The 13,640-nt window shown below is 50.5% G+C and overlaps 1 protein-coding gene across 3 annotated transcripts in view; it reads left to right on the plus strand.

The window, feature by feature from the left end:
• DENND4A (DENN domain containing 4A) overlaps positions 1-13,640 on the plus strand; it is a 109,835-nt gene that overhangs the window by 94,196 nt on the left and 1,999 nt on the right. For all 3 annotated transcript variants that reach the window (XM_060174291.1, XM_060174292.1, XM_060174293.1), the window contains 10 exons: positions 3,363-3,552; positions 7,560-7,654; positions 7,895-8,070; positions 8,165-8,314; positions 9,358-9,556; positions 10,674-10,928; positions 11,603-11,720; positions 11,861-11,887; positions 12,970-13,132; positions 13,311-13,375. In XM_060174291.1, coding sequence (XP_060030274.1) covers positions 3,363-3,552; positions 7,560-7,654; positions 7,895-8,070; positions 8,165-8,314; positions 9,358-9,556; positions 10,674-10,928; positions 11,603-11,720; positions 11,861-11,887; positions 12,970-13,132; positions 13,311-13,375 — 1,438 coding nt within the window. The remainder of the gene's footprint in view (positions 1-3,362; positions 3,553-7,559; positions 7,655-7,894; positions 8,071-8,164; positions 8,315-9,357; positions 9,557-10,673; positions 10,929-11,602; positions 11,721-11,860; positions 11,888-12,969; positions 13,133-13,310; positions 13,376-13,640) is intronic.

The following is a 13,640-nucleotide window of genomic DNA, read 5'->3' on the forward strand; positions in this document are numbered from 1 at the left end:
CCACGGCGTGCCACGTGACATGCCCAGTGTGCAGGATAATACCCAGAACTAAGGAAGAACCAAGGACCACGACCAGTACTCAAGGGAGGAGCAACCTGAGACGATCAGACTGAAACTTAAGCAGATATTACGATCGCTTCCCTTAGTTTGGGGAAAAGCATTTGGAATAAAGGGCTTCTCAGCGGCGCACGGGGCGTAGAGTAGATAGAGCCCTGGCCCGTGCTCCTGACGTCAGGCGGGCTTCTGCCTCTACCCACGCTCTTGTGCTCACTCGCTCACTCTCTGTCTCTCTCCTGCCTCTTCCCCCAAACACACAAAATATGAGAAAAAAATTCTTTGTAAGATTTATTTTGTGACATTTAGAGGGAAATTCTCAGGGCCAGGGATGGAATCGAGAGCCCCGGAAAGTCAAGGCCAAGACTCCACAAGCTCAGCTCCTGCCCTGCTCATGCTTCTATCTTTCTTTCTTTCCTCTTCCTTTCTTTCTTCTTTCTTCTTCCTTCTTTCTTTCTTTCTTTTTTTAAGTAGAAACTTAAAAATAAAGTACACCTTGAAATAAACTCACATGAGTTTAGTAGCAGGGTGGAGATGAAAGGGAAGCTGTAAACTTAAAAAGCAATGAGTAGGGAGCCGGGCGGTAGCACAGCGGGTTAAGATCACGTGGCACAAAGCACAAGGACTGGCATAAGGATCCCGGTTCGAGCCCCCGGCTCCCCACCTGCAGGGGAGTCGCTTCCCAGGCGGTGAAGCAGGTCTGCAGGTGTCTGTCTTTCTCTCCCCCTCTCTGTCTTCCCTTCCTCTCTCCATTTCTCTCTGTCCTATCCAACAACAACAATAATAATAATAACCACAACAATGATAAAGACAACAAGGGCAACAAAAGGGGAAAAAATGGTCTCCAGGAGCAGTGGATTCGTGGTGCAGGCACTGAGTCCCAGCAATAACTCTGGAGGCAAAAAAAAAAAAAAAAAGAAAAAAGAAAAAAAAAAGCAATGAATAATAGAAATTATCCAATTGAAAAAAGAGAGAGAGAAACTCATTATAAAAACAAACAGTGACATTCGGGACAGTGTCAAAAGGTCTGGCATGCACTTGGAGTTCCAGAAGCATCAGTAAGATGTGGGTAGAAAGGATATTTGGGAAAATTAAGGGGCCAGGTGGTGGTGTACTTGGTTGAACACATATGTTAAAATGTGCAAGGACCCAGGTTCAAGCCCCCAGTTCCCACCTGCAGGGCAAAGCTTTGTGAGTGGTGACACAGAGGCAGGTGTCTGTCTCTCAGTCTGTCTCTCTGTCTCTCTTCCTGTCTCCCTCTGCCTCTCAGTTCTGGTTGTCTCTATTCAATAAATAAAGATAAAAAATAAGAACTGAAACTTCCCAAAGTCTAGTAAAACTGGTAAAGATTTTAGACTCAAGTTGGTGCACCCAGTTAGCCATGCAAAGATCTGGGTTCAAGCCCCCGCTCCCTGTCTGAAGCAGGGACACTTCATGAACAGTGAAGCAGGTCTGCAGGTGTCTGTCTTTCTCCCTCTCTGTCTTTCCCTCCTCTCAATACTGTAGAATAAAAATGGGGGGGGGGCTAGCCTCCAGGAGCAGTGGATGCATAGTGCTGGCGCTGAGCCCCAGAGATAACCCTGGAGGCAAAAAAAAAAAAAAATTAGATTCACAGTTACAAGACTCTCAGTAAAACTATAAGATGAACTCAAAGAGAATCATAACCCGCCACCCCACGCACACACTGAAACCACAACATTGCAAAACAAAGATGCCCATCATTTTTGGAAATGACTGCTGGGCCGCACATAGATAAATATCTCAAAAATTCTTTAAGGAAAATGATGCTGTCTCTTCAGAGGAGTTTGAACTTGAATAGCTGGGTATTCTCCATCTGACTCCATGGACTGACAGATACAGCAGGGTAATTAACACCTTTATTTGGCATATTCAAAAAAAAGAAGAAAAAGCCTCTGTCAACCAGAATTCCATATCTTGTGAACATAATCTTCAAGGATAAAAGTGAACTCAAAGGATTCTCACATCAAAGGGAAGAATGTCCGAGCCAGCAGACCCGCTCCCTGGACTCTGCTAGAGCTTTCCGCACTGAAGGGAAATGATGCCTTCCAGGAAAACAAAGCAGACCGTACGCAGCGGACTAAGCAGCTTTTTTTTTTTTTTTTTTACCCCTTAACTTTCTTAAAATACTTGTAATTGTATAAAACAAAAGTAAGTTTTTCCCCCCCGTGGAAGTTTTGATATACGTAGATTTGTATAGTAGTTGAAAGACACCCTCATTAAGCGTTCGCATGCCGAGTGCTGAAGCACTAACTGTAAGCAAGCTGTGAGCGGCTGGCCTTGTATACGTAGCCCCTAGGAGGCAGCCACGAACAGTCACATGATGCAGTCACATTAATAAAGACACTGAAGGGGGCCGGGCGAGTTCGAGCCCCCACTCTCCACCTGCAGAAGGGAAGCTTCACAAGCCTGAAGCAAGTACTGCAGCTGTCTCTCTCCCCTCCCTTCTTGATTTCTCTCTACCCTATCAAGTTTAGAAAGAAAAGAGAAAAAAAGGGGGGGAAATGGATGCTGGGAACATAGAATTATCATGCAGGCACTGAGCCCCAGCAACAACCCTGGTGGCAATAAAATATTGAAATAATATTTAAGATAACAGCTGATACACAACTGGAAAAAAAATAATGATATCATCTAAACAGTAGAATCATAGATATTAAGTCCTTCATACAAAAATTTGTGTTAGTAGGCTATATGTCATTGGTGTAACCAAAAAAATGTTTCACCTAGATTTAGCTGTTCTCCAAAAAAAAAAAACTAGAAATCTATGCCATTGAAGCTTGGATTATTAAGGAAAAGTCCAAAATGTAAACACAGATGAAGATGAAGAAAATGTAACTCTGATGTTCCCGCCTGGGGGAGAAGCCAAGAGTAGGTGCAGATAGGCTCAGCAAGGCTCTCAGCAGCAGGTGTGACCGGGCCCTGAGGAGTGAGGTCTTTAAAAACTGCTCTCTGGAAGCAGAGAGATAGCTCGCTGAGTAGGGTGCACGCCCGGCCCCACGAGGGAGGCAGGTTTAAGCCCAGTAAGCACATATGAGGCGCCATGGAGCGGAGGAAGCTCTGTGCTGTGGAGTCTCTGTATCTGAGTGAGACGAAGCACCCTGGGAGCAGTGAAAGCATGCTAGTGTAAGACCCTGGTTCTTAGGATTCTGTAAAATGGCTGAGTTTTCTCTGGAAATGGTCATGTTGGTTGACTAAGGAGTCTGGGCATTCACTGTCCCTTAGAAGTGACTTTTTGAATAATCAGCTTGTAGCATGAAGGGGAATTAAGCTTATAATTGTGTCCTTAGGATCAAAGTTCTGATCGTACCAGTCTTTCTTCAGTGGGAGCCCCGGATTCTGAATCTGCCTCTTTAACAGATGACGACAGCTGCCCCGAGTTGGAAGGGGCCGCTTCCTCCCAGGAGAGCAGCACGGCTTCAGGAGCCAAGGGGGCCAACTTCAGCAGAACGAGCTTGGAAAGTTCTGCCTCCTTAGAAGGTCTGTCCGGGGAGTTCTGTCCTGTCACACTGGGGCCGTGTAGCTCTCCGTGTTCTCCACATTTTAAGTTTAGGAAGGATTTGCATGCCTGCAATGTCAAAGCAGCAGAAGCAGGGGAGCTGTAGACCAGTCTGATTCTCTCTCTCTTTCTCTCTCTCTCTCTACCATTTTTACTTGCCGTGGCTCTGCCTCTCCTTGCAGCTTTTTCAAAAATTGATTGGTGTATGTCTGTTCTCACCACCTCCCTGTCTCCTTACTTGAGCTCCCATGCTGTGAGTGCCCCCCAGCTCTGTCCTCTCACCACGGGCTGCGGAGTCATCCTACAGTGTCGCCTGGCCGAGCCCCTCATTTGTCTTTACGATTGTGCGATTCACCGTGAACCGTGAATTAGCCTCCCTGCTGACAGGCACTAAGTGCCGTCTGTGACTGCTGTGAGGAGCCTTGTGCCACACAGGCCGCATTGGTGCCAGGTCGTCTTCGAAGACACTTCAGAACTCCTCCTCAAGGTCACTGCTAGTGTCCTCCCTCGGGGATGAAGCGCTCTGTCCCCACTGGCAGCATGGGAGAGCACTCCTGGTCTTAGCAAGCTTTCAGGCGTTTACCCTTTGATAGGTGAGGAACATACTTCTTTTGTATTTCTCTTTATAAGTGAAGTCAGACGTTGACTCGGGTATCTGTTGGTGTGGCTCAAACAGCACGAACCTTCACCCGGTTTCCGCCGTGACCGAGACACGGTCGGTCTGGTTTTCTCTTTTCCCTCTCTCTCCAGCTGCTGTCATTCTTTCCTCCTCCACTGGGTTATTGCAAAGGAAATTCTAGACGGTGTGTAATCGCACATGAATATTTTACTATGTATTGCTAAAGTATAAGGACTTCAGGGTCACAGATCTTGACGTTTTTTTAAAGTCTTGGGGTTGAGTGCACACGTTACAGTGAACAGGGACCCAGGTTCAAGCCCCCAGTCATACCCCTCACCTCCACAGAAGACAGATTCACTAACAGTGAAGCAGGGCTGTAGCTGTCTTTCTATCACTGTGTGTGTGTGTGTGTGTGTGTGTGTGTGTGTGTCCTTCTTCCCTTTCAATTTCTCTCTGTCTCTATCCAAGCAATTAAATTTTTTAATAAAATAAAAATAAATATATCAGATTTGAATGTATGTTAGACCTATGTTGCCTACACCTTGGTGTAATCCAGCTCTCAAATTGTGGACACCTGAGTCACCAGCCCTCATATCAACAAACAGAACATGGCAGCTTCTGGGACTTCTCTCAGGCCCACAGCTACTCATGCTCAAACTGACAGAGCCACACCGGCTGAGCCACACCGGCTGAGCCACACCGGCTGAGCCACACCGGCTGACCCACACCGGCTGAGCCACACCGGCTGAGCCACACCGGCTGAGCCACACTGGCTGAGCCACACCGGCTGAGCCACACTGGCTGAGCCACACCGGCTGAGCCACACCGGCTGACCCACACCGGCTGACCCACACCGGCTGACCCACACCGGCTGAGCCACACCGGCTGAGCCACACCAGCTGAGCCACACCGACTGAGCCACACTGACTTCTTCTAGCACTGCACTGTAACAGAGCCACGTAGGAACTTTTTTTTTTTTTTGACTCATTGAAATGTTCTGTAAAGCATTTTGTTTCTTTGAAAGAAAACAATTGTGATACTGTGTGTGTGTGTGTGTGTGTGTGTGTGTGTGTGTGTGTGTGTGTGTTTCAACCTACGAGCTCAGAGGCCTGGGCTTCACACTAATTTGCATAGCCATTTTGCTTTCCCCCAGCCCTCATTGCCATATTATTATGAGAGAATAGTCATCATCTCTTACAGCCACATGTTCTCTGATTCCCACCTCATCAAACTCTGCTTATAGGTGATCTATTCACACAGGGTCCCAATAAGGCCCACACGTAGCATTTGGTTGAAATGTCAATTAATTCCTTTTTATCTGTGTCCTTCTCTTTTCCTAGACGGGTTTTGTGTCCCTTGTCACATATCCATGAAGCAACCAGGTGACCAGTTCCCCTTCTCCTTTTTCTACCTCATAGCCTGATTCTTGTTTCCTTAGTGACCACTCTGTGCTGTAAGCTAATGAGATAAATTCTAGGCTGTCACATAGATGATTGAACTTGTCCAGTAGAAGATACCAGAAAGCTGTTTGGGCAGAGAGGTCAGCCACTGAGTTGCTCAGGAAAGAAGTGCAGTGCAGGAGTCAAGTGGTAGTGCAGTGGGTTAAGCGCAGGCGGTGCAAAGCGCAAGGGCTGACATGAGGATCCCGGTTCAGGATCCCGGTTCAAGCCCCTGGCTCCCCACCTGCAGGGGAGTCTCTTCAGAACCTTGTGCAGTGTTCCTTCCCTCTCTGCTCCTCATGTACTGGTGGCTTATGACATCGCCTTTCTTTTTTTCCTTCTTCCTTTCCTTTTAGTAGGATAGATAGTAATTGAGAGAGGAGGGGAGATGGAGACCAAGAGAAAGAGAGACACCTGCAGACCTGCTTCACCGCTCATGAAGGGTCCCCCCCCCCCCCGCACAGGCCCACACACACACAGCCATGATGCCCTGGTGCCCCTTGCCCGGCCCCCATCGTCACCTTTCTTGGCCTTTCTGTCTGTGAAGATACCAGTGTTCACTCATAAACAGGACAAGTAGTTCCCCCTTTAGATGTGGCTTTATTCCCAGCAGCTTCCATTACCCCGGGGGTTCAGCAGGAAGTTCCTAGCGTCTCTGCTCACCTGACCCTTAGGCCTGTGGGTTGTGACCATTGTTCTGTTCTGTTACCGTTATTTCTCTTGCTGTGCCTCATTGCTAAGTTAGTCTTCCCTAGGTGTGGAGAGAGGAGAATAGACTCTGTCTGGAGGGTTCAGCTCTGTCTGTGTCTTCAAGCAGTACTGGGGGTCTTGGGAAATACTCCCTGCACTGAGGGGGTGGGTTGCTACAATTACCCATGGGGAAATGTCTCGAGGAGGACCTCTCTAGGACCTGCACATGCAAACAAGATAGACACAACCTGTGGCCCAGGGGGCAGTGCAGCAGATGAAGCCATGGACTCCCCAGCGTGAGGTCCTGAGTCCGTCCCCATAATCGTGTGGTGTGCTTTCTCCCTACCCCTAGTCCGTCCCCATAATCGTGTGGTGTGCTTTCTCTCCACCTCCCAGCCCCACCTCACTCTCTCATAAGGAAACAAGTCTTTCTTTGAAAGGGTATACCCCACAGTCAGCAGTTTATTTTGAACATAAAAAGCCCCTCGTTTTTTTTGCTGCTGTTGTCTTCAGAATGTGCCTGGAGGGCCTGCAGCTTGGGGAGGCCTTGGGTTCAGTCCCCGCACCACGGAGATCAGGAAAGACAAAAATACATGGAATCTCACAAAGGGGGAGCATTGCTTTGCCCTCCTCTTTGAAAAAAAAAAAATTATCTCTGGGCTGTAAGAAGAGCAAGATAATTATGCCACATCTCAGAGCACTTCTTTAAAATGTTTTCATGTGTGAGAAGCGAAGATAGGGTACCACTCCTGGCCATCAAACCTGGGGCCTCAGGCTTGCGAGTCCTGTGTTCTGCCCACTGAGCCCCCTGCCCCACTGCCCTAGAAGATGGCCATGAGGCAGGGACTTGCCAGTGCATCTTTTCAGTGGCTCCGAAAGAGAAAGAGAAAGCGTTTTGGGCTGTGTAGACCAGACCTTGCAGCTCAACAGCTTCTTGTATTTCAAACCTAGGAGAAGCAGAAACAGCAGGATAGTAGTCAGGAAATAGCAGGTCTTTTCCGGGCGGCGAACCAAAGTGACTGAACGTAGCTACGTGTGGAAGTCAGAGTGGGAGAACATTTCCATTTGCGTTCACAACAGAAAAACGAGTGCGTTGCAAAAACATGTTCTCATAAATCACCTTTGACGCTTTGAATAAAGCCATTTAATGTTTCATCAGCCAGCTCACAGAAGCAAAAGGTCCTCGCGTTCTTGTTCACTAACTAAGATGCTTTTGCTGTTTGCTTTTAACAAATCACAGGGCCCCTGTCAAAGTTCGCATTGCCTGGGAAGTCAGAAGTGGCATCTTCCTGCAGCACGAGTAACGCCGACATCTTCCAGAAGTATGCCATGGAGGTATGGTTCTGCTCGAGCGTCTCTGGGTCCTGGTTTGTAGATGACCATGTCTCACGTGTCCATGGCCTCTGTAGCGTGGTGACAAGACAAGAAGCAGCGTAGAATACAGCCTGGGGACACCTAGCATTTCGAGCCACTCAAGTCACTTTACTGAGGCCGGCTGCCTGCTTGCCTCCTGACGTAGCTTCAGTCCCCGGGGCAGCAGGGACCGCTCGCTAAAGCTGCCCACCTCCCGCCCAGGCCCTCATCTCCAGCTGCTCGCGGTGCAGAACGTGCGACTGCCTGGTGCACGACGAGGAGATCATGGCCGGCTGGACGGCGGATGACTCCAACCTCAACACCACCTGCCCCTTCTGTGGTAACCTCTTCCTGCCCTTCCTGAACGTTGAGATACGGGACCTCCGGCGACCTGGAAGGTGACGGTTTCGGGGACTCGCCCCCTCCTGCTCCAGGACCGCCTTCGCCAGGCTCTGCCTCACTGAGAAGCTTTTCCTCTGCTTCTCGTTCCAGATATTTCCTGAAGTCAAGCTCCTCAGCAGAAAGCATGCGTCTCCCTCCCTCCTCTTCCAGCCGGACGAGGCAGCCCCAAAGCCTCTCCACATCAGCCTCCGGGCTCGACACCTCTGTGGTGTCCATGCAGGGGGATTTGGATCTGAGCAGGTGATGGCAAGGGGGGCTGCATGCAAACACCATATACCACACGCCTCCCACGCTCACACACAAGCCCTAGTTCAGATGTATCCTAAACTCGCTCACTCTCTCTCCATCTTCCCCTTCCTCTCAAGTTCTGTCTCTATCCAAAAAATAATAAACAGAAAAACAAATTTTAAGTTCGGTGGATGAAAAAACACTGTGGCGTGGCTAGACTGTGACGTGGCTAGACTGTGACGTGGCTAGACTGTGACGTGGCTAGACTGTGGCGTGGCTAGACTGTGGCGTGGCTAGACTGTGACGTGGCTAGACTGTGACGTGGCTAGACTGTGACGTGGCTAGACTGTGACGTGGCTAGACTGTGACGTGGCTAGACTGTGACGTGGCTAGACTGTGACGTGGCTAGACTGTGACGTGGCTAGACTGTGGCGTGGCTAGACTGTGACGTGGCTAGACTGTGACGTGGCTAGACTGTGGCGTGGCTAGACTGTGACGTGGCTAGACTGTGACGTGGCTAGACTGTGACGTGGCTAGACTGTGACGTGGCTAGACTGTGACGTGGCTAGACTGTGACGTGGCTAGACTGTGACGTGGCTAGACTGTGACGTGGCTAGACTGTGACGTGGCTAGACTGTGACGTGGCTAGACTGTGAACGTGGCTAGACTGCTTAGAACTCTGTCCTGTTTCTCATCTGACACCGGACTAACTGCCTTCATTTGACTTACTTGACTGTGCCCAGTCCTGACACTAAATTAGAGAACATGGTTTCTCATGTAATCAGTTATTATTGAATAGAGACAGAAACTGAGAGGAGAGGGAGGGATAACAGCAGAGAGACAGAGAGACACCTGCATCCCTGCTCACCACTCGTGAAGCTTTCCCCCTGCAAGTGGGAACCAGGGACTTGAACCTGGGTCCTTGCTCACTGGAACGTGTGTGCTCAACCAGGCACGTCACCACCTGGCACAAAAACATGGCTTTTCTAAGTGAAACCATAAATTGAGACACTCATCTGCTTCCTTTTCATCTTTTTTCTTTTTCAATGCCAAAGCAAATCCAACCAGCTGGCCAGTTCGTGTGCGCGAAGTATCCAGATCCCAACTGACAGGTCCAAAGCAGCTGTGTCGAAATGCCCCCTGTTTTCTGCGGCCAGGAGCGCCAGTACCGGTGGCCCTCTGGACAAGGAAGACTCTGGGAGACAGAAGCTCCTTCCAACAGGCAGCCTGCCAGCTACGTTGCAGGGAGCTACCGTGCGTGTCTAGACACTGAGAGGCCCCTTGTGCCCCCCTCAGCATCAGCTTCTGTGCTGTCTCGGTCAGGAAGAACCTCTTGTCCCTGACGGTCTCGGGCTCCTTTCTGCGTGCACAGAAATCACAGGCAGCAATGTTCAGTCTGTGTGTTTTAATCAGGAATCTTTGTGTTTTATGTCTTTCTTTTTCTTTTTTATTCACTTTTTTAAAAAAATGATTAATGATTTAATAATGATGAACAAGACTGTAAGGTAACAGGGGTACGATTCCACACAGTCCCACACCAGAGTGCCATATCCCATCCCCTCCATTCGAAGCTCCCCACTTCTTCTTCCTTTTTTTTTTTTAGAAAGTATTTATTTATTCCCTTTTGTTGTCCTTGTTGTATTGTTGTCATCATTGTTGGCTAGGACAGAGAGAAATGGAGAGAGGAGGGGAAGACAGAGAGAGGGAGAGAAAGACAGACACCTGCAGACCCGCTTCACCGCCTGTGAAGTGACTCCCCTGCAGGTGGGGAGCCGGGGCCTCAAACCGGGATCCTTACGCCGGTCCCTGCACTTAACCCGCCTGACTCCCGAAGCTCCCCACTTCTTTATCCCTCGGGGAGCATGGACCCAGAATCATTATGGGGAGCAGCAGGTGGGAGTTCTGGCTTCTGTCATTGCTTCTCCTCTGGACACGGTGTTGGCGGTGTTGGCAGTGTTGGCAGGCGGATCCACACCCTGTCTCTGTCTTTCCCTAGTGGGGCAGGGCTCTGGAGGAGCGGGGCTCCAGGACACGTGGGTGAGGGCGTCTACCTAGGGAAGTCAGGTTGGCGTCATAGTAGCATCTGCAACTTGGTGGCTGAAAGGTGGTAAGATACAAAGCAGGACAAATTTTTTAATAAACAGGAGCCCAAAGGTAGGACTAGAACAGACGAGACTGGGGTCTCGGTGTGGGAAGGAGCTAGGAAGTCTGTTCAGGCATGTTCCAAGGGGCCCATAACTACAGTCATGTCTGCCTGAGCCCAGGAGCTAACACGCGGGTGGGCTAAAAGTATTGTCTGGGCAGATAGTGTTTTAGGATGACTTAGTGACATCCATCTTGAGTTCTCTCACGGTTTCTGTCTGTCCTCCAGGAATCTCTGGAGCTAGAGTGGCACCTGCCAAGTCCAGACCCCATCACCGTCCCCTATCTCAGCCCTCTGGTGGTGTGGAAGGAACTTGAGAGCCTGCTGGAGAATGAAGGTGACCACGCGATAACGGAGGCCGACTTTGTGGACCACCACCCTATTGTCTTCTGGAACCTGGTGTGGTACTTCCGGCGCCTTGGCCTGCCCAGCAACCTGCCGGGGCTGATCCTGTCTTCCGAGCACTGCAACAAGTACTCCCAGGTCAGAGCACCGGCGTGAAGCACGAGACTGTAACCTTCCCTCCCCAGGGGCAGAAACAAACGTCTATTTGTGCTGTTCTCATAACCACCTGAAACCGAGGTCGAGAGAACTCACTTGTCTTCACAAATAATTTGTCTGCAGCGTAAAAGAATGAGCCCAAGGCCTGCTCATGAACAGATCTCCCCTGGCAATTTTTGGGGGTTTTTTTGGCCACCAAGGTTATGCTGGGGCTGGGTGCCTGCGTGACCGATCCACCACTCCCAGCAGCCTTTTTTTTTTCCCCTCTTTCCCCTTTCTGTCTTATTTGTAGAATAGAGACAAGTTGAGAGGAGGGAGAGAGACAGAGAGACACCTGCAGACCTGCTTCACTACTTGTGAAGCTTCCCCCCTGCAGGTGGGGAGCCGGGGCTTGAACTTGGGCCCTCGCATCTGATGATGTGTGCGTTCAACCAGGTGTGCTGCCACTGCCTCCCCTCCCCTGGGCAGCTCTTACTGTGTATTTGTAGGAAGAGGGTGGGACTCCAGGCACTGCCTCACCCACCGTCCACAGAGTGCCTTGCGTCTGCTCCTTGGTGCTGTCCGGGGTGCCTGGGCCTGGTCTGCACTCTGCCTTCCCGGTCGCTCCCTGGGCCCCTCCCAGTCATTGTCATGCCGCCTCCCCCCCCCCCCCACAGATCCCCCGCCACCGCATGTCTGAAGACAGTAAGCACGTTCTGATCCAGATGCTGTGGGACAACATGAAGCTGCACCAGGACCCGGGGCAGCCCCTGTACATCCTCTGGAACGCCCACAGTGAGCGCCGTCCAGCGGGCGGGGGGGGGGGGGGAGTGGTGGTGGTGGTGGTGGTGTCACCTCTGCACCTCTGCTTGCCCTGAGGGCCCCACATCCACCCGGAGCTGACTCTCCCCTGACGGACTTTTTTTGTCTTGCAGGTCAAAACCGTACTCTTCTGTTTGAGAGTGAGTGTTGAGTTCAGTGTTCTTAGCACTACCCTTTGTGGGCTTCTGCTTGGCCTGTTACGTTCTGGGGGGGCTGTATTTGCTTAGCCTGTTACGTTCGGGGGGGGGCGGTATTTGGTTGGCCTGTTACATTCTGGGGGGGCTGTATTTGCTTAGCCTGTTACGTTCTGGGGGGGCTGTATTTGGTTGGCCTGTTACATTCTGGGGGGGCTGTATTTGCTTAGCCTGTTACGTTCTGGGGGGGCTGTGTTTGGTTGGCCTGTTACGTTCTGGGGGGGCTGTATTTGGTTGGCCTGTTACGTTCTGGGGGGCTGTATTTGGTTGGCCTGCTACATTCTGGGGGGGCTGTATTTGCTTAGCCTGTTACGTTCTGGGGGGGGCTGTATTTGGTTGGCCTGTTACGTTCTGGGGGGGCTGTATTTGCTTAGCCTGTTACGTTCTGGGGGGGCTGTATTTGGTTGGCCTGTTACGTTCTGGGGGGGCTGTATTTGCTTAGCCTGTTATGTTCTGGGGGGGCTGTATTTGGTTGGCCTGTTACGTTCTGGGGGGGCTGTATTTGGTTGGCCTGTTACATTCTGGGGGGGCTGTGTTTGGTTGGCCTGTTACATTCTGGGGGCTGTATTTGCTTAGCCTGTTATCATGTGGGGGGCCCTATATTCGGCTGGCCTGTTATGTTGGGGGGCTGTATTTGCTTAGCCTGTTATCATGTGGGGCCCTGTATTCTGTAAAGCCCCCACACACAGCTGGTCAAGGCACTGCTTGCCCAGCTTCTCCTTTTTTGTTCATCACCATCCCGGGCTCTGATGTCGCATTTCCTGTGGGGGCTGTCTTTGGGGAAGCGACACTTTGGGCTGCTGTCTGCTTAAGGCCACGACAGACTCACCGGCTGTTTCGTGTTGCTCTTTCTCCTCCTGTCATTCTTGCGTCGGTTTGCCTTTACCAGTCGCCTTCGCTTAGTTTCAGCACTGTGTGTCTCTTTAGTAGTTGTCAGTCGCCGCTTGGTTGTTTTGTTTCTTTGTTGTTTTTTTTTTCCCCCCCTTTCTACTCAGAATGTTTTTCTTGATTTTTTTTTCCCTTTACAGCCCAAAAATATCCAGTGGTCCACTTATTGCCAAAAGGTGATAATTCATTTACCCAGGAGCTACTGAAAAGTATGGTCCAAAGCATTAAAATGAATGACGTCTACGGGCCAATGAGTCAGATGCTGGAGACTCTGAATAAGTGTCCCCACTTTAAAAGGCAGAGGTAAGCCGCTCTGTTCGTGCTGTGGTGTTCTGAGCAGCTCTGTCGGGCTGCTGGAAAAGCAGAATTTGTCTTGTATGTCTCGTGACTCATCAGAGCAAGGCCCAGTTGCCTCAGCATCTGTCTTCAGAGACTGTGTGTCCCGCCTGCGTAGTAACTTGTCCCACTCTCTTCTCCCCAGGAGTCTATATAGAGAGATCCTGTTTCTGTCGCTGGTGGCCCTGGGAAGAGAGAACATCGACATAGGTAACTCCGCGCCGTAGGCAGTGGGGAGGCCCCGCGGTCGCCTGCTGTGTGTGACTGAAGTCAGGGTCACACGGCAGAAGGGCTCTTGGTTGCTGTCTGATGTGAGCGACCCTGATGCTCTGGTCGTAGCAACAGTGAGGCGACAGATTGACTCTGTGCCTTACCCTGAGCTCAGGTGGCTCTGCTAGAAGCCCCGTGGGCGTTTTCACATCTGTCTCACTGTTGCGGCAGCTGAGACTCTAAGAGGTTGAGGGCTTTGTTGTCT

Source organism: Erinaceus europaeus, chromosome 16, assembly GCF_950295315.1.
Source record: "Erinaceus europaeus chromosome 16, mEriEur2.1, whole genome shotgun sequence".
Classification (NCBI taxonomy): domain Eukaryota; kingdom Metazoa; phylum Chordata; class Mammalia; order Eulipotyphla; family Erinaceidae; genus Erinaceus; species Erinaceus europaeus.